The 20,264-nt window shown below is 40.6% G+C and overlaps 1 protein-coding gene across 2 annotated transcripts in view; it reads left to right on the top strand.

Moving 5' to 3' along the window:
* Nucleotides 1-4,149: 4,149 nt before the first annotated feature.
* The window catches only part of elavl4 (ELAV like neuron-specific RNA binding protein 4), a 101,410-nt gene continuing 85,295 nt past the window's right edge, over nucleotides 4,150-20,264 (top strand). Inside the window, exon 1 of one of the 2 annotated variants that reach the window (XM_052013178.1) lies at nucleotides 4,150-4,596. In XM_052013178.1, the coding sequence (XP_051869138.1) occupies nucleotides 4,579-4,596 (18 nt within the window). In that variant the 5' untranslated portion in view covers nucleotides 4,150-4,578. The remainder of the gene's footprint in view (nucleotides 4,597-20,264) is intronic. The other variant, XM_052013175.1, reaches the window with a different exon arrangement.

The following is a 20,264-nucleotide window of genomic DNA, read 5'->3' as shown; positions in this document are numbered from 1 at the left end:
GATTGCTGAACCGTTGGCTAGGGTCCTCATTGTCCACGGGAATAGTACTGGAGGATTGGAGGGTGGCAAATGTTGTCCCCTTATTCAAAAAAGGTAGTGGGGATAGTCCAGGGAATTACAGACCAATGAGCCTTACATCTGTGGTAGGCAAGCTGTTAGAAAGGATTCTTAAAGATAGGATCTGTGAGCATTTAGAGAATCATGGACTAATTAGGGACAGCCAGCATGGCTTCGTGAAGGGAAGATCTTGCCTCACAAGCCTGATAGGGTTCTTTGAGGGAGTGACCAGGAAGATTGATGAGGGTAGTGCAGTAGATGTGGGCTACATGGATTTTAGTAAGGCGTTTGACAAGTTTCTACGTGGTAGGCTTCTTCAGAAGGTCAGAGGCCAAGGGATCCAGGGAGGCTTGGCCGTGTCGATTCAGAATTGGCTTGCCTGTAGAAAGCAGAGGGTTGTGGTGGAGGGAGTGCATTCGGATTGGCGGGCTGTAACTAGTCGTGTCCCACAGGGATCAGTTCTGGGACCTCTACTTTTTGTGATATTTATTAATGGCTTAGATGAGGGGGTGGAAGGGTGGGTTAGCAAGTTTGCAGACGACACAAAGGTCAGTGGTGTTGTGGATAGTGTGGAAGGCTGTCGAAGCTTACAGAGGGATATTGATAGGATGCAGAGTTGGGCTGAGAAGTGGCAGATGGAGCTCAATCCGGAGAAGTGTGAGGTGGTACACTTTGGAAGGAAAAACTTCAAGGCGGAGTACAAGGTTAATGGCAGGATTCTGGGGAGTGTGGAGGAGCAGAGGGATCTGGGGGTTCATATCCACAGATCACTGAAAGTTCCCTCACAGGTAGATAGGGTAGTTAAGAAAGCTTATGGGAGGTTAGCTTTCATAAGTCATGGGATCAAGTTTAAGAGCTGCGAAGTAATGATGCAGCTTTACAAACCTCTGGTTAGACCACACTTAGAGTACTGTGTCCAAGTCTGGTTGCCTCATTATAGGAAGGATGTGGAGGCGTTGGAAAGGGTGCAGAGGAGATTTACCAGGATGCTGCCTGGATTAGAGAGTATGGATAATGAGGAGAGACTAAAGAAGCTAGGACTTTACTCATTGGAGAGAAGGAGGATGAGGGGAGACACGATAGAGGTATACAAAATATTAAGAGGAATAGATAGAGTGGACAGCCAGCACCTCTTTCCCGGGGCACCAATGCTCAATACAAGAGGGCATGGCTTTAAGGTAATGGGTGGGAGGTTCAAGGGAGATGTCAGAGGGAGGTTTTTCACCCAGGGAGTGATTGGTGCATGGAATGCGCTGCCTGGGGTGGTGGTGGAGGCTGATACATTGGTCAAATTCAAGAGATTGTTAGATAAGCATATGGAGGAACTTAAAATAGAGGGATATCTGGGAGGAAGGGGTTAGATACTCTTAGGCATGGTTTGAAGGTCGGCACAACATGGTGGGCCGAAGGGCCTGTATTGTGTGTATTGTTCTATGGTTCACCCAGAGGTTGGTAAGTGTCCGAAACTTACTGCCTCAGAGGTAGTAGACAGAAACCTTGCAACATTTGCAAAATATCTCAATGTGTAGTTAAAGGTTTGTAATGTGTAGGACAATGCACTTGGCAATGGAATATAGGATAAATTTCTTTCTCAGCCATGTGTTGTTTCTGTTCTGTTTCCATGGTTTAAAGTTTTGCTGGAAGTTATGTAAGGAAGCTATCTTTATTTTTCAAAGGAAACTAAAGTGGGAAAAAAACTGGTATATAATTGAATATTGGCATTCAACTCCTTCTCAACTAATTGTGAAAGTTACTTTTCTGTGCGATGTTTTATAGTTTCCACACCAGCTGCATCTTGGGCAATTTATGACTGACTTCCCCAATAATGTAGAAGCAGCTTCATTATATAACTGATAGCAAAACTATGGCTCAGATTTTATTGCTACAATGACAACAAAACTACAATGATTACTAACAATAACTCTGGATTTCAACAGTATAGTTTAATGTAAAAATCCTGAATGTGATCAGTGATTCCTTGCTCTTCCACAGAGTGCAATAATTTGCAGCCTTCTCTGGTGTAATGGGAAATCAGTAATTTTATGGAAAATTTTAGATATTTACAAATTTTTTTTCACTGCACAATATTTTCAAAATGGCTTTTCTTTGTTATGTGATGTTTGAGTTTTTAAATGGATAATTAATAATTATTATCCAACAAACTTTCAGCCTCAAAGTAACTTTAATTTAGGGGCATTGTAATTCCTTCAGATAATTATTGCAATAGATAATAGATATTAAAATAACAATTATTATTTTTTATACTTATAACATTTCAACTTGAACCTTAGCTTTAAACATTTGTTCCACTCTTAGTACTCTGTTGGAATGTTGGAAAAGGGAACCTCAATGCTTGATCATACACCAACATTCAAGATCAGTTGCATGCACTGTTGCTTTCCCATTAATGCAAAATTAACCCCCATAAATGGGAGGTTATTTCTTCCGAGCTTGCTTATGCCAGATGCCGTGAGATCACACAAGCACATTAACACACCTTACAATCAAAATGTAAATGCCTTGGATTGACTCAAACCTGGAAATCAAAAGCTTAAAGAAAGCCAGTGTTGATCGCTTTTTGGAAGAGAATCAGTTTGAGTTGGCTTATTGCCTTCAGCCAAATCCACTAGTATAACTTATTAATGGTAGAAGAAGTTTGTTAACTTGTGCACAAATGAAAACTGCTTACTTTGTGATTCACAGAATTCAGGTCTCACAGTTAGAAAAAATCCATGACACAAATATAGCTAATAAGTTCATCATTAACAAATTCACCAAGATCAAACTGAAACATTAATCTTGCTTCTCTCTCCACACATGCAGCCTGACCTGCTGAATATTAGTATTTACTTTTTTTTATTTCCAGCAGCCACAGTACTCTTTGTGCTGTCATTGCTAAATAGTGCTTAAAGCAAGAATGTGACACGTTTTTGCTTATGTTAACTATTTATACTAGAAGGCAACGTTAATGTTTAATTGAAAGGCATAAAACTTCAAATGGTGTACATTTGAAATACAAATAGAAAATGTACCAAATTTGGGTGAGGCAGCACTTGTAAAGAGAAAAGCAGTGAATGCTTCAGGTCAATCAGAACTAGATGAAGCTTTTTCTGATGAAAAGTCATTGACCTGAAATGTACAATTAGGATGATTTAATTCTGAACATATCTGTACTTTTGTTACTTCAGGATGTTTCCATATTAACTATTATGCTTTATAAATTTTTGTTCTCTGCCAAGTATGAGGATCCAATCTGAATGATAAATGCAAGTGGCACAGAAATTTATATTGGTCAAAAAAGGATCCAATATATACCAGCACACAAAACTGATCTATTACAAAGAAACTGTCAATTTTAAGTTCATTTAAAGAAGTTCTATATTGTGTAGCCAGTTTCATTCATATAAAAACAACATACACCACAACCAAGCACATTACAAGCTAAACAGAATAAACTGACAGACTGAAGGTGCAAGGACATGAGAAATAGACTGGTATGCAGATGAAATGCAGCAAAACAGCTTTTCACTCTTAGGGAGACTGATATCTTCATCACAGTAATAGAAGTGAACTAAACTGTAAACAAATTGAATTTCTACGTATCATCTTTGTTTACAGTGCTTGTCATTTCTTTAATTAGAAAATTTTAACATATTTAAGTAACATTTGACTATATTCTCGCATTAAATCGACCATAAATTAAACCACCTTAAGTACTGATGATGTGCCAACAAACGAGCAATAAACAAACACTGCTGTAGAGTCAAACGAATCTATCCGACACAGTTGCTGAATTACGTTTCCAAAAGTTCGCGGGAAAAGCACCAATACAAATCCAGATATTACCGCACCAAGAATTAACAGATCGAGATAAGCAAATTTACACACCAGAATCATTTCTCCTGTCCGCCATTTCAATCTCAGAATTCCCAGATTTATCCATAACAACGCTGAGTTGGTTGCCCTGGTTATTGACTGGCAGCAAGGAAGTGAGAAGGAGCCAGAAGTGAGGGAAGGTTGGGGATGGGGGGGGGGGAATGAATCTGTGGTAATCGGCCGCAAACAAAGCTTTAGGCCTTCGGCCGCTGGCCCAAGGCGCATGGAACAGGCGACCGTTACAATCCTCCCGTGAGTTTGGTGCCTCCCGTTCGGAGCCCGGGCCGAAGCTCAGCGACGGCTCAGGTGCAAGCGGCACACTCCCGCCCACCAGAGTACAGGCCAACGCTCCAGTTCCAAAAGGCAGCAGCCCTGAGACTTACTGGAAATCACCTTTCTGCAAATTACAAAATACTTCCACTGTTAAAAAAAGATGTTTGAACATTTTTTGTGTATGTAATGATAATAAGCGAGAGGGAAAAAAGGATAGTGTCTGTCCACATGGTTGCAAGTACCATTGCAGTTTAAACAACTGACGGGGGTGGGGCACCCAATGTGCGAGGGCTCTTGCACGGTTTTTGTTACAATCCGTTTCGCTCAGTACCCGACAGCTTCACACGGAAGGTACCCGAGGATAGCGAGAAGATGCGTTTAAAAACTCAGGTAAGTTTAAACGATTGACATCCTTAATATTTTGACACTTTTAAGTGTTCTCTGTAAAATAGATCAAGGCAAAAGTAATTTGAGAGATGTGCCAAAAGTTTTACAAGTTTTAATTCGAGAACTGCACGCCTCGATGATACACCATATCCATGCTTTTTTAAAAAATGGTTAATATTAATTGCAGGCGCTTCGAAGGGATCGATTCTTTTGTTCAGGCTTATTGAGAAAACACTAAAATTCAATGAGATTTTAGGTCTAATTCGACTCTTGGTTTGCACTTGTCAACTAACTGTTCAGTAGGTGGGACGGTAACCTTTTACATATTCTATCAGACGGGGAATTGAAAAGTAAAATTAACCACTTTTATTGGCTTTTAAAGTTATGTGTTTTATGTGTGTAGATAAGAGTATTTAGGTGTTCTTATTTAATGGAGTATTTTTAACGCCGTACTGCCGATTTTTATCAGTTATTTATGAATTTGCCTGGAAAACGTTTAACATATGGATAATTAGTTCCCATTTACACAAATGTGAGGTTTTTTTCGGAAGAACGTGTGCAAATTATTTGTCACTAATTTATTTCCAGAGTAGAGGAATTCGATTCAATGTAAAATGCCAAACGTTCTTCCATCAATTAAATAATTATTAAAATTGCATGTGTAAATGATCTTCCAACCACAATTTTCGGCCTATGAATCTGAACGGGTGAAAATCCCATTCTAAGGAACACGTTTTTGTCAATGGTTCTCACCTGTTAATTGCAAAACAACCGCCAAAATTCCTGAGATCTGGCGCCAAATCGGAGAAAACACGGAAACAAGAGAAAAAAAAATCGGCTTGGCGATGAACGTGGTAATAAGGAATTCGGATATGGTAATTGTTCATTGCAAGGAATCTCAAGTCACTGCATGTTATTTTGCATTAACAATGTGATTAGAAGAGGGGAAGTTTGGTAGTAGGATAAAATCGTTTTGGTGCCATGCCATTTTCCACTCTACGTGATAACATGTTCATTTACAGGCACAAAATGTAGCCTACCTTTGAATTCTGCTGTCCCAACCGCACCCTTTGGTATCAAAGGTGTAGGAATATTTTATCATCTCTAAGATCCATATTTCTTTTACAAGTTCTTATTTCATTTCTTGCCCCTTGAAATCCAATGACCAGTTCCAACCAATGTCATTATCAACATTATTGATTGTGGTGCATGATCTGCCTCAATAGTATATACAAATGTACAAATAGGCAGGAGTAGGACCCTTGAGCCAAATGCACCATTGAATAAGATGGTGTTCAATCCATTGTAACTTTTATTCTGCATTCCTTTCTGCCATAAAATTACACTCCCTTGCTATTTGAACTATCTTTCTGTCCCTTCCTTAAAAATATTCAAAGGCTCTGCTTCCACACCCTGTTGAGGAAGAGAGTTCCAAAGATTCACTGCAATTCCAGAGAAATAAATGTTGCCTCCCATCTGTCTTAAAAGGGCAACCAATTTGTATTTAAACTGTGACCCCTAGTTCTAGGCTCTACTACAAGAGGAAACATCTTGTCCTCATTTACCATGACATCCCTTGGAATCTTGTATGTTTCAATCAAGTCACTTGGCACACCCTAAACTGCAGTGGATACAAGCCCAACCTGTCCAGCTTTTCCTCACAAGACAACCCAGTCATTGCAGGTAGTGGTCCAGTAAACCTCCAATGCATTAATATACCTCCCTAAATATTGAGACCAATCTTGTATTCTGTACTCCAGATGTGGTATTGCCAATGTCCTATACAATTGAAGCATATCTTCTCTACTAAATTCCTCTGCCAATTCCAATCCATGCCAATGTGTTACCTCCTATACCATGAACAATGCCCCACAATGTCCTCTGTTGCAACACCTTTTCAAATGCCTTCTGAAATCTGAATATAGTACATCATCAGCTCCCCTCTATCCACAGGATATGTTGTCTTTTCAAAGAACTCCAAAACTTGTGCAAACGAGATTTCCTTTTAACAAAAACCATGTTAACTTTGCCTCATTACCAAGAACTTTTATTAGTGCTTTGCTATAAATAAAAGCTTTTAGCATTTCCCCTTTTTAAAAAAATGTTAAGCTGACTGACCTGTAGTTTCCTGCTTTCTATGTCCTTTTTGGCTAAAGGAGTAACATATGATGTTTTCCAATATAATGAAACCTTCTTCGAAGAATTTTGGAAAATTAACACCAACACATTGATTATCTTACTATCCACTTTTAAGACTCCAGACTGAAATCCATCATGAACTGTCCATTTGTCAGCCCATGGCTTCAAAAATTTGGTCTGTATACTTTCCTAGTGATTGTTATTTTCTGGATTTTAGATATTTATTAGCTATTTAGATATTTATTTATTAGTCATATGTACATTGAAACACAGTGAAATGCATCTTTTTGCGTTACTGAGAATGTGCTGGGGCAGCTTGCAAGTGTTGCCACTCTTTCAGCGCCAACATAACATTCCCACAGCTCCTAAACTGTTCGTCTTTGGAATGTGGGAGGAAACCATAGCACCCGAGGGAAACCCACGCAGACACGGGAAGAATGTGCAAACCCCTTACAGACAACGGCGGAATTGAACCTGGGTTGCTGGTGCTGTAATAGCGTTACACTAACCGCTATACTACCGTGCCGCCATCCTTTCCAATTCCTGGTTTCCAGCTTTTCAAAGATTTTTGCTGCCAAAGCCAATCACTCCATCTCAATCAATTCCCGCTTTACAGTTATCCACACATGATTCTGCTGTGGCGAGCAAAACCATAACAATGGGAAGCATTTAAAGTAGGGTTGTTTCAGCTACAGTTTAGGTCTGTTCCCATGAAGGAGAAAGGTAGTGATTATGACCCTGGCCATAATCATACAAACATCTATAAATTCAGGGGTAGTGCCAAGGTCTTGTTAAGAGACATTTATTCAGGCACTTAAATAGGCAAGGCATAGAAAGATAGAGACCTAATGCGAGGAAATGGGATTAGTGTAGATGGGCAGAGAGATCGGTGTGGACGTGGTGGGCCATTTTCTGTGTTTCAATGTTGTGCAGCTCTGTGACTTTGACTGGAAAATTGTAAATGTTACACAATGTTCAAAAGAGGGTGTTGGGACAAACCCAGCCATCACAAAGTAGTTAGTTTAGTTGCAGGGACAGAATTAGCATTTACTGGTATAAGTGTAGATTGATAAGAGAGAGACGGCACAGCTTTATTAAAGACAAATGGCATCTAACTTGCTTCATAGAGGTTTTGATGAAGTAACAGTGAAAGTTGATGAGAGAAATGATGTTAATGTGTATATGGACTCCGAAAAGGCATTTGATAAGGAGTCATAATATAGGCTTGACATTGAGATTGAAGTTCATGAATAGAAAATTGGTAAAAAGAAAATAAGAGGAAACAGATAAGCAATAAGTAATTTTTGGAGTGGAGCAAAGTGTTCAGTGTAGTTTTAATTCAGTGGAGTTTTACAGAGTTCATTATGAGGATTATTGCTTTTTCGAAGTGCGATGATTACATGTGCAGGGTACGTTTTACAAATTTGTAGATACCAGCTTCTACTCTCAAATTTTCTAGTAACCTCCATTACTATGAAGTTCACCCTTAGTTTATTGTCTTCTGTTTTAAAAAAAAGTGATTGCAAATTACAAAGATCACCTGGTTCAACTAAACCTCCTGCCTCAACTCATTTACTGCTAAAACTCTCAAGCGCCTTTTTGATGATTCCAGACTGCAGTCCATGGTCAACATCGGTTTGTAAGACAAACTTTTGTACCTCTGTACCTCAGTACAAGTGACAATAATAAACCAATACCAACACCAACATCCCCTTCTCCTCTTTTATCCTATACAACGATTTGACTGTAGATCCCTACTTGCATTTATTGATAGCCTGGTCTTTAGAAGCGAGTCCACTCAATTCTCTAGTACTTTTACCAGTTATTTTAAATATATGATCTTTGATTATCAGTACACCCGCTGAAAGGAATGGTTGCATTCTAATTGTATCTATTAGTGCCCACTTTTGTTGTGCACCAAAGCAATTTTCCACAATTTAGATCTAGCAATCATTTTTGTTTTTCCAGCATCAACCATGTTTGCAAAAATATCATTATTTGTGCATCTCAGGTATCCTGCCTTGTTGGCATAAATTGGAGCTTTTGGGTGCAACCAATGACATTTGTTAAACCCTCCCAGTGTAACTGGTGTAATCTTGTGACATTTGTGTCTTAAAGGGACACACCAATGACATTGGGATACCAAGCTGTTCAAACACTTTCCAAAGTTCAGAGTGTGTTTAAACAAACAGGAAGTTTTTTTTGTATTTAGCTGCTGAGATATGAATTCAGTAACTGCTTCAGTGGTGACACCACTTGGAGGTGTCAATGTGGCAAGAACTGGCTATGCATGGTCAGTTGAGGACCACAGGGCAGGTGGCATAGACATTTGATACTCTCAAAATTTCAGGACACGACATCCTCCCTGGACCTCTCTGATGAACAATGTATTCATCACAAAGAATTGTGAAATATTTCAAGATCTTTAGCCATTCATTCTTACCTGGTCCACTCTATCTCTCTGGAGAGGTCAAGGCAACCTTGACTCTCAACTTCCTTGCTACAAGATCATTCAAAGTGGCTTCAGTAGGTCTTTGGAATTTCTCCCAATTTGCAGCATCACAGCATCAGAAAGATCATCTAGTCACTTGTGCAGAGATGAGTTTGTATACCATGATTTCACTGATGACCAGGAGCAGAACTGGGTACTGAAATTTATCAGCAATGTAGATTCCTGACAAGGACTGGCATACATTGACTGCAGTCTTTAATGGTTCATATTAATTAGCCAGGCCTTTTCATCAATATGAAAGGTTTCTATTTCCTTACATAATTCTTACAACATAGAAGGAGACCATACTGCCCATTGAGGCTATTTCAGCTCCCAGCAGAATCCCACCAATCCCATTACCCCTCCTCTTATTCCCTGGAATTTATTCTCTCTCAGTGTTCACTAACTTCCCTTTTTGAAAACGTCTCTGCTTTTTCAACTCCTGCAATATTGAGGTGATACTGAATCATCAGAAGAGTTTCCTCAGACAAATACCATGTTTCCAGGAAGCATATACAATACATTCATCCTCATTTATCAAACTGCCAGACAACTTTTGCAGCCAATAGTGCCATGGATCCTGAATGACAAGGGCTACCCTGAGTTAACCACCCACCAGAATCATGATAGAAAACCCCATTGGTCTCCCAAAAATGAGATTGCAGTGTCTGTCCATGGTATATGGTGTATGCCTGGCATGTGCAGTGATTTCATAACTATAGAACCATACAGCACAAAACAGGCCCTTCGACCCACCATGTTGTGCCGTCCATCAAACCACCCTCACACTATCTAACCCTTTTCTCCTGCATATCTCTCTATCTCACATTCCTCCATATGCCTATCCAACAAACTCTTGAACCTGTCCAATATATCTGCCTCCACCACCACCCCAGGCAGTGCATTCCATGCACCAACCACTCTCTGGGTGAAAAATCTCCCCTGAACCTCCCACCCATAACCTTAAAGCCATGCCCTCTTGTCCTGAGCATGGGTGCCCTGGAAAGGAGGCACTGACTGTCTACCCTATCTATTCCTCTCAATATTTTATATACCTCTATCATGTCTCCCCTCATCCTCCTTTCCAGTGAATAAAGCCCTAGCACCTTAAGCCTCTCCTCATATTCCATACGCTCTAATCCAGGCAGCATCCTGGTAGATCTCCTCTGCACCCTCTCCAACGCCTCCACATCCTTCCTATAATGCGGCAACCAGAACTGAACACAGTACTCTAAGTGTGGTCTAACTAGAGTTTTGTAAAGCTGCATCATCACTTCGTGGCTCTTAAACTCAATCCCACGACTTATGAAAGCTAACGTCCCATAGGCCTTCTTAACTGCTCTATCCACCTGTGAGGCAACTTTCAGTGATCTGTGTATATGGACCCCCAGATCCCTCTGCTCCTCCACACTACCCAGAATCCTGCCATTAACCTTGTACTCTGCCTTGGAGTTTGTCCTTCCAAAATGTACTTCCTCACACTTCTCCGGATTGAACTCCATCTGCCACTTGTCAGCCCAGCTCTGCATCCTCCCAAATCCCTCTGCAATCTTCAACAGTCTTCCACACTATCCACAACACCACTGATCTTTGTGTCATCTGCAAACTTACTAACCCAGCCTTCCACCCCTCGTCTAAGTCATCTATAAATATTACAAAAAGTAGAGGTTCCAGAACCGATCCCTGCAGAACACCACTAGTCACTGCCCTCCAATCCGAGGGCACTCCTTCCACTACAACCCTCTGCTTTCTACAGGCAAGCCAATTCCTAATCCACACAGCCAAGCTTCCCTGGATCCCTTGGCCTCTGACCTTCTGAAGAAGCCTACCATGAGGAACCTTATCAAACGCCTTACTAAAATCCATATAGACCACATCCACCACACTACCCTCATCAATCTTCCTTGTCACCTCCTCAAAGAACTCTAACAGGCTTGTGAGGCAAGATCGTCCCTTCACAAAGCCATGCTGGCTGTCCCTAATCAGTCCATGATTCTCTAGGTGTTCATAGATCCTATCTCTTAGAATCCTTTCTAACAGCTTACCCACCACAGACGTGAGACTCACCGGTCTGTAATTCCCTGGACTATCCCTACTACCTTTTTTGAACAAGGGGACAGCATTCGCCACCCTCCAGTCCTCTGGCACCATCCCCGTGGACAACAAAGACTCAAAGATCCTTACCAGCAGTTCAACAATCTCCTCCCTCGCCTCTCGAAGCAGCCTGGGGAAAATCCCGTCAGGCCCTGGAGATTTATCTGTCTTGATATTATTTAACAACTTCAACACATCCTCTCTCTTGATATCTACAACCTCGAGAACATTACCCTTACTAGCACTCCCTTCCGCGTCATCAAGACCCCTCTCCTTGGTGAATACCGAAGAGAAGTATTCATTGAGAACTTCTCCCACTTCCGCCGCCTCCAGGCACATTCTCCCACCTTTGTCTTTAATTGGACCTACCTTTACCCTAGCCATCCTCCTACCCTTCACGTACGTGAAAAAGGCCTTGGGATTTTCCTTAACCCTACTAGCCAACGCCTTTTCATGTCCCCTTTCTTAAGTTCCTTCCTCGCTACTCTATATTCCTCACGGGCTCTGTCTGAACCTTGCTGCTTATACCTTATGTATGCTACCTTCTTCTCCCTAACTAATCGTTCCACCTTTCTCGTCATTGTGATTTATGCTGAATAGCATAGCAATTCAAAGACAACTGTCAGGAAGAGGAACATGCAGACCTAAAGCCTGGGGAACATGAAATGCAGGCTAAACTACAGTAGGAGAAAGAACAACATGAAGACAGTGAAGGCAACCAAAGAGGTCCCAGTGGAAAACCGTCAGCCTGAGGACGTTAACTGCACAGACAATAAGGGAAGCTCCAATGGGGAGAGTCTCTTCTTTTCTCAATTTGTAATTTGCTAATTTATAGCCCCCAACCCAGAAAAAGTGATCTTCTCCACAACCTAAATGTTAATGCCAACATACTTCACCAGTAATTAGCAAAGGGAGCCTAGATTACACATCTGCTTTGCAAGACCAAATGCACTGATTGCAATACCTGAATAAATCAATTTTTAGTGCATCTACTGAGGTGACTGGTTTTCGGTAGTCTGTAGCTCACTCTGATATACTTTGTGAGGACAAAATAAAAATAATCTGTATTACTCAAATGAGTGGAAACTCACATCTGGAGAAGGAAGTTGGAACCACCTCTTGCCAGGCTTTCCTATTGTGGGCCTGCCAGGTTTCTTGGCTGCCAAGCACACAGGACTTCTCTATCAGCATTCATCATACTGATGAGAATGCCAGATCTCTTCATCTCCCACTCCAGTCATCCAGTTGCCCTCTCTCTCCATGACTGACATAGTGTGTGTTACTGGTATGTAACTGTAATGGGATATTTGCTTTCATTGCTAACACTGCTCTCAGACTGATGGTCAGCAAGATGTCAGGGGCTGTGCTAAATTGAGTGTGGTCCAAAAAAGTGAAATCCAGTTTCTTCCTCCTTACTCTTTTGAAACACCTCATAAATTTTGAATATCTATATTTGGCCTCATCTTAATTGCTTCTACTTTAAGGAAAACAATTCCTACTTCCCTAAGCTCTCTACTTAAATGAAATCTTATCCTGCTGCTAAACCTTCTCTGTACCCACCCAAATCCTAGACATCCTGCCTAGGGTATGCCTAGAATTGTATACTACCCGAGGTCTAACCAGAATTTGCTAAAGCTTTAGCACAGGATTAAAACAGCTTTCTTGTTGTATGTGCTGCCTCAGTTTATGAAGCCAAGGATCCCTTACACTTTCCTATCAACTTTCCCAGCCACCTTCAAAGATTTGTGAAAATACCTGGGTTTTTGTTCAGCATAATATTGCATTACCTATCCATGTTTTTTTCCAGACTGCATCATTTCATTAAATTGCATCTGCCATATATCTGTTCATTATATCAGAATGTTAATGTCCTCTTGAAGTCTGCTGTCATTCAGCTCATTATTTGTCTTCACCAGATTATGTACCCTGGACCCAAATCCATATGTATGTTAGCTCTTTCTCATCACACTGTGCGATAATTTCAGTTATTAGATATCTAGTCATAGATAATTGAGAGTTCTGATTTTGGAAGCCTTGTAGCCTTGTTTCTGGATATTTGTTGGGAACTCTCCTATAATCTGCAGATCTAGTGGGAAATCAGGATGCCATCTTCCACTTAGATCCTTGCATCTGGAACCAAAAATAAACAGCTGGAAGAGCTCAGCTGGTCAAGCAACATCTGTGGAGACAAAAGGGATGTGTTGATATTTCGGGTTGAGACCCTGTATTAGCTCTGGGGTGGGGGGGGGGGGGGGGGGTGGGCAGGGGCGAGGAGGAGGAAAGATGGCCAGTATAAAGAGTAGGGGAGGAGTGGAACAGGAGGTAATAGGTGGAATCAGATGTGTGGGGGGGGAGGGGGTGCGGTGAGGGGATTGTGGTGGATAGATGGAGCCAGCAGGAGGTGCTGGGAGGGAAGGTATGGAAAAGTTAAACAAAAGGACAGAGAACCTGGGAGGACTGGTGGGGGTGGGAAAGGAACACAGAAGTTGTAGGTTACCTGAAACTGCAGAATTCAATGTTCATACCATTGGTTTGTAAGCTATCCAAGCAGAATAAGCACTGTTCTTCAAGTTTGCATTTGGCCTCACTGGCAGTGGAGAAGGGCAAAGACAGGCAGGTCAGTGTGGAAATGGGATGGGAGTTGAAATGACATTGAGCTGGAAGTTCAAGATGGTTGTTGGAGACATAACACAGTGGTTCTGCAAAATGGTCACCTAGTCTACACTTGGTCTCGCGAACACCAAATGCAATAGACCAGATTGGAGGAGATGCACGTGAATTTCTACTTCACTTGGAAGAGCTGTTTAGGTCCCTGGATGGTGGTGAGGAAGAAATTGAAAGGACTAGTATAACACCTCCTACAGTTGCATAGGAAAGTGCCAAGGGACTGAAAAAGGTGGGTGGGAAGTGATGAGTGACCAGGGAGGCATGGAGAGAGTGATCCCTGCAGAAAGCAGGAAGGGGTATGAGAGGGGAGGATGTGACTGGTGAATGTTTAATGAGACACTTGATGAATGAAACAATACAGTTTTTGATGATGCCTATATTGGCTTTGCCCCAGAATGCTTTTTACTTTTAAAAAAAAACCTCCCCAAGACAGGTCCTAGTTATCCAAGAATCTGAATCCCTTCCTCCTGCTTTTTATGCTCCCACTCCTCTGTTCATAGTTGGTTCTCGTTCCTGGCCTCACATTTCTGGAGTCAGTCTTTCTACTGACAGTCATTGGCTTTCACTTAGCTCCCTCTGAATCTGTGCTTTATACTCACACTCAGATCCTGGAGCAGCTTTTCATGCTCTTGGTTTTGCTGAGCTTCTGCGTCTTGATTTTTTTTCAACTATACCTTTTGTTACCTTCCAGATGTTGTTCGCATCCATTACTTGGTTACAGAGCTCCCTCCATCATGCCTGTTCTCCCTGTCCCAGACAAAGCAGTGCTTTCTTGTAGTTATTTCTTCTCCATTATTCCCCCTAGTGTCTGCAGCCAAGCACTTCACGTCTCGGTCCAACATTTCCTGAAAGAAATGACTATCCTAAACCAATACTAATTTTCTTTTTTTATATATCTATGCAATCTCAGAACATTTTGCTTGAAATGTAGTAGTGTTGGTTCTTTGCACTTAATTCTTCTTTAATAAATTCTCTCACAAAGCAATCCATGGATCATTTTCACCTAGATCTTCAATCAATTCACATTGTGTAATGCAGTAAAACTTCAATAATCCGGCACACAATTGTTCAAAGACCCTGATAGTCCAGCATCTGGCTCGGTCATTAGTTTAAATGTGACCCAGCATCTGGGGTGCAAGCAGAGTGTGTGACCAGAGCCGGGAGTCCAGACTGCAGGCAAGCTGTATGGCTGGTTCTGGGTTTGGGTCCAGAACACAAGGGGTCAGGAAAACTGTTAGGTTTGTGGCTGGAGCTGCAATCTGGAGTGCTTGGACATTTCCTACTCCCTTTAAACTCACCAGTAAATTTATTATACTACTGTATAGCATGTAATAAAAGTATGCTTGGGAGTAACATCCAATAGTCTGGAAAATCTGCTAGTACAGCATGACCATAGTCCCAAGGGTGCTGGATTACCAGAGTTTTACTATAATTTGACTTGTTGGTGTTTAAGCCTTTTTAGTAGCTTTCTAAATAATGACATTTTCTGTCATACAAAAGCAACAACTCAATCAGTTTAGCATCCTATTTGACCACTAATAATAAACTTAGACACAACTTTAATTCAAGTTTGTAATCCCAAAGAATCCCACCATTTATTCTAATAAATATGGCATAAACTATTACAATTGCATTGCAAAAAAGAGTCCAGTAAAAAGATGATTATGTCCTACTTCTTTCAGATAGAATTATTATTTCAAATCAATTTCCAAAATAACAAAATTCCTCTCTCAAAACATCTATTTTATGAGGAGCACCTGAATGGAGGAAGATCAATATTGTCAGCTGTTGAAATTGTTATAATTTTCAGAACTTCATTAAAGAACAAATGATTTCAGAAAAGTCTCAAAATCTTGGAAAGACATGGGAAAATATTGATTGTACTACAGTGCTCAGAATTCAGAAGGGCATAGTGGAGATGCTGTTCTGCTGAACCAAAATCTAACTTGACAAGCAAATAAGATTCCAGGCACCTTGAAAATAATTTCCAGAGAATCTACCTGAGAAACCTAGGTAACTGGTAAGTTTACATAATAATCAGCATTTGAACAATCACTCATTACAGTAAAGTAAGAATAGCTTTGTATATAAATGCAACAAGCAAAATATGAAAGCAGCTTTTATGGCTTGTAACATACATACTGAAAATTCTTTGTGTAATAGTTCATCATAACACGTCACCTGATTTTGTAAGCTTCTGTCCAAGTGGCATCTGCTGCTATCAATCTCCAGCTCCAGAGTGTAAATATTGCCCACCTTTGTCTCTCTAGATAGGCAGATATTGGGCATGGCTGTTTTCAGTTGTGCCACCACCAGTGTCATCTTCACTGTTGAGTCTTTCAAACCAATTAATTGAAAGCTTATTTGATATATGATTTTGTTCATGTACCACTACATCAAAACCACATTTTCAATATTATAAAAAAAAGACTAAAACTATATAAAGAACTGACATTCAAGTAATCCTAAACTGACTAGAGAGAAATCACTGTCTATCTACAATTAATTGGATCCATCCATGCTCAAATATTGTTAAGTCACTGGCGTTTCAAATATGTAACTGTAAATGTAGATTAGTATCTACTGTTCATTAGGTACCTGTTTAACAATAAATCGGTCATGCTAGAAATTATTTCTAATTAAAGACAACCTCATCCTTACCATCCTCTATCTGAATCCATATTAATTAATGTAGAATAGGCAATTTTTGATCCTGTAATAAATCGATATTATTTGATAAGCAAAGGAAAAAGATTAATCACTTCTCATTTGAACAACTGGAGTGGATAACTCTAGGTTGTCAGGAATTAAAGTGTGCTAAAGGATTATGAAGTTAATGTTGTCAGGAATTGAGTCATAGCACAGAGGATAACGATCAACAATATTCAGGAACAATTAAATATATAAAATACCATTAAAAGCTTTAATTTTATACATTTTAGAATACACAAAATATTAGGAAACAGTTTAAAGTAATTAAATACATTTTAATCATTTAAATTAAGCTCAAAATGAACATTACCTTTTACAAGCTCTTCTCTCTCAAGCTGATATTTTTTCACTCCATTAAAATCAATGGGCCCAGTGGACTATGGGCAGATTGGAAGTCTAGGGAAATTTGTCCTCCACTGGACCCCTTGAGAGCATAGTTGTCCCATCAGTGGTGACCAGCTGTGCAGAATTTCAGGATGTCTGCCATCATTTGGGAATCCCACATTTCCATTCAGTTAGATGGGTAAAACCCAGCAGTTCCAAGTAAAACTGCCACCTTTTGGATGGAAGATCCAGTCCAACACACTCTTGTGATCCTAATTCTTGGTATACCTTAAGGCCACATTCCTTGCAGTTTTTAACTCTGTTTATTTCTTCTCTTCGTATTTTCCATGTCCCTCAAATTTGTTTACATTGGTTTGTCATGACTGTGTCTTGTTAGCTAACTTACAATAATTTCATTATTCTAAAATTAGCTTACATGATGATCAGTCATGAAATTGAGTATTATATAACTGAGATTTAGATAATGTCTGTCTCTGCTAGTTGATCAGTTAAAAAAATGACTTCAAGAGTCCTGTTCAATAAAAGGTGATTTTAACTGAACAGTGGATCTGGTCATACAAAATGAACAGATGGACTCATCTCAAACCAAATTCTGCCATCATTTGGGAATCCCACGTTTCCACTCGGTTAGATAGGTAAAATCCAACAGTTCCAAGTAGAATTAGGCCAGCATGGTAATCCAATGTATAATGGGCTGAAGTGCTGCTTTGTGCCTCAGATATTGTTGTGGTTTGTGAAAACGTCAAGCCGTCGTATTCAAAAAATTTTTTAAGTGTTCTTATTGCTAGTTCAGCGTTTTTTTTCAAGAAAGATTAAAATAGACTATAAAATATAAATAATACAGATCAACTTCCAGAAGATAAACTATTTTTTTAAAAAATAAACTAATTATCAAGTAAATAGCTCAGATTAATAAATACAACAATTCCTTTAGCGGTAGCAGAACTGATGATGAGTTGTAGCCACGTCTGTGGAAGATTGTGTCACTAGTATTCATGTAATGAAAACGGAAAACACTGGAAATACTCAATGTCAGACAGCACCTGTGGATGCTGTCTGACTTGCTGAGTGTTTTCAGCATTTTCTGTTTTTATTACATATTTCCAGCATTTGCATTTTTTGATTTTCAGTCAAATGATGAAGTTTAGCTCGGAGCTGTTAAGCAAAAATCTGAACTGAAGATATTCTGATGCATCAGGAAGGGTGAGAATTTCTTTCAGGAGGCAGTTTCACCACTTATGTTAAAAGTTTGAAATTAGTCAGTAGTCAAATACAGGGGTGTGACTGCGAATCATTAGGATCTAGTACGTAAGCTTTGTTTACTATAAAACCCAGTATTTTCATCAGCCAAAGAAAATAAAACACTTCATATGGTTTATTCCAGACCCCATTTATTTATTCTCTTTAAACAAGTCACTAAAACTATTCTATCACTGGTATACTAAGGATAATGTATTTATATTATGGGGGTATTTATGTATTACCCATTTGTTTCTGTGCTGGCCAGGCTCAGTGCTGCAGGGGTTCCAACTGTCCCAGACCCAAAGTTCTTCTTCTTCCTTTTTGACCAGAGTCTCCAGAGTTGTTGCTGCCAACGTACTCAATCTTTTTTCTTTTAAATGTTTTTATGCCAATCTTTCAAAATGTTGGGACTCCTCAAACCCCAACTGAGCCAATCAGCTACAGAGAAGCTTAGAGATGATTGTTCCTGACAGTTTTCCCACATAGGCCTCATACGTATTTCACTATTTTAACCTAGAATCCTGGTTATCTATTATAGTAACAACTAGCTCTTCAGCCCACTGTTGAGGTCTTGGATGCCATAGTAGATGTTTCAGAGTATATCCATTGTTTCTTATCTCATAAGCACCCATTGCCCACTCTCTTATTGTTTTCAATTTATTAGGCCTCTAAGACTTTTAAGGGCAAAGCCAGGAAACAGGTTGGAGTAGCCTCAGCCATTTAGCTTGTTCAATAAGTACAAGGTAGTTACCAGCCATAAACAATCTGTTGGAGGAACTTAGCGGGTTGAGCAGCATCTCGGAGGGTTGGGGGGAAGAAACTGTCGATATTTCAGGTCAAAACCCTACCTCAGGACTAAGAGTGGAGGGAAGATAGCCAGTATTAAAGAGGAGAAGGGAGTGGTGGGACAGGGGCCAGGTGATTGGTGGATTGAGGAGGGGTGAAGGATGTCAGGCAGATCAAGCCAAATGGAAAGGGGGAGGGTTGGAGTTGGGAGACAGAGGCAGGTGGATGATAGATGGAGGCAGACAATAAAAGAGAGGCAAACGGAGCCAGATGGGAGGAGGGAAAGGTGAAGGTGGAGACAGCTAGAGAGTGATAAGCAGGAACACAAAGACAACTAGTGCTGGAATCTGATGAGTAAGGAAGGTGATAATGATAACCATTAGGTGAAGGGCAGATGGAGATGAGCTGTGTGTGAACTGTGTGTGAACTGTGTGTGAAATGTGTAGGTAGCATATGGATGGAACTGGGAGGGGAGGGGGACGAAAATGTGTGATCTGGGGCTGGAGGGAAGTTATGGGAAAGGGGACAAAAGTGGGAGGACTGGAGGTGGATCAGGAGGACAGGGTGGGGGGCGGGGGAGGAGCACACCAGAGGTGAGGGTTACTTGAAATTGTAAAATTCTGTGTCTATACCATGGGGTTGTAGACTATTCAGGCCAAATATGAGGTGTTGCTCCTCCAGTTTGTATTGGGCCTCAACCTGGCAGTGGAGAAGGCCGAGTATGGACAGGTCACTGTGGGAATGGGAAGGAGAATTGAAATGACATGCAACTGGGAGCTCGGGATGACCATTGCGTACAGAGTGCAGGCCTGCTGCAAATCAATTGCCAAATCCGCATTTGGTCTTGTCAATGTAGAGGAGGCCACAAAGGGAGCACAGAATGCAGTAACGAGGTTGTAGGAGGTGCAAGTGAATCTTTGCCTCACCTGGAAGAGCTGTTTAGGACTCTGGATGGTGGTGAAAGAGGAGATGTAAGGACAAGCGTTGCACCTCCTGCAATTGCAGGAGAAAGTGCCAGGGATAAGGGAGTGGTAAGTGGGGAGAGATGAGCAGACCAGGGAATGGTCCTGTGGAATCTCTTTGTCTCTGAAATAATTACTACTTGTATGGATTTCCCTGCAAAGATTGCAGGGAAAATTAACAAACAGTAAATGACAGGACCTATACAGTAAATGGCAGGACCCTTTGGAACATT

The sequence above is a fragment of the Pristis pectinata genome, chromosome 3, assembly GCF_009764475.1.
Source record: "Pristis pectinata isolate sPriPec2 chromosome 3, sPriPec2.1.pri, whole genome shotgun sequence".
In the NCBI taxonomy this organism is placed as follows: Eukaryota; Metazoa; Chordata; class Chondrichthyes; order Rhinopristiformes; family Pristidae; genus Pristis; species Pristis pectinata.
The sequence above is the reverse complement of the archived record's forward strand: the minus strand, read 5'-3'. Positions and strand labels throughout refer to the sequence as shown.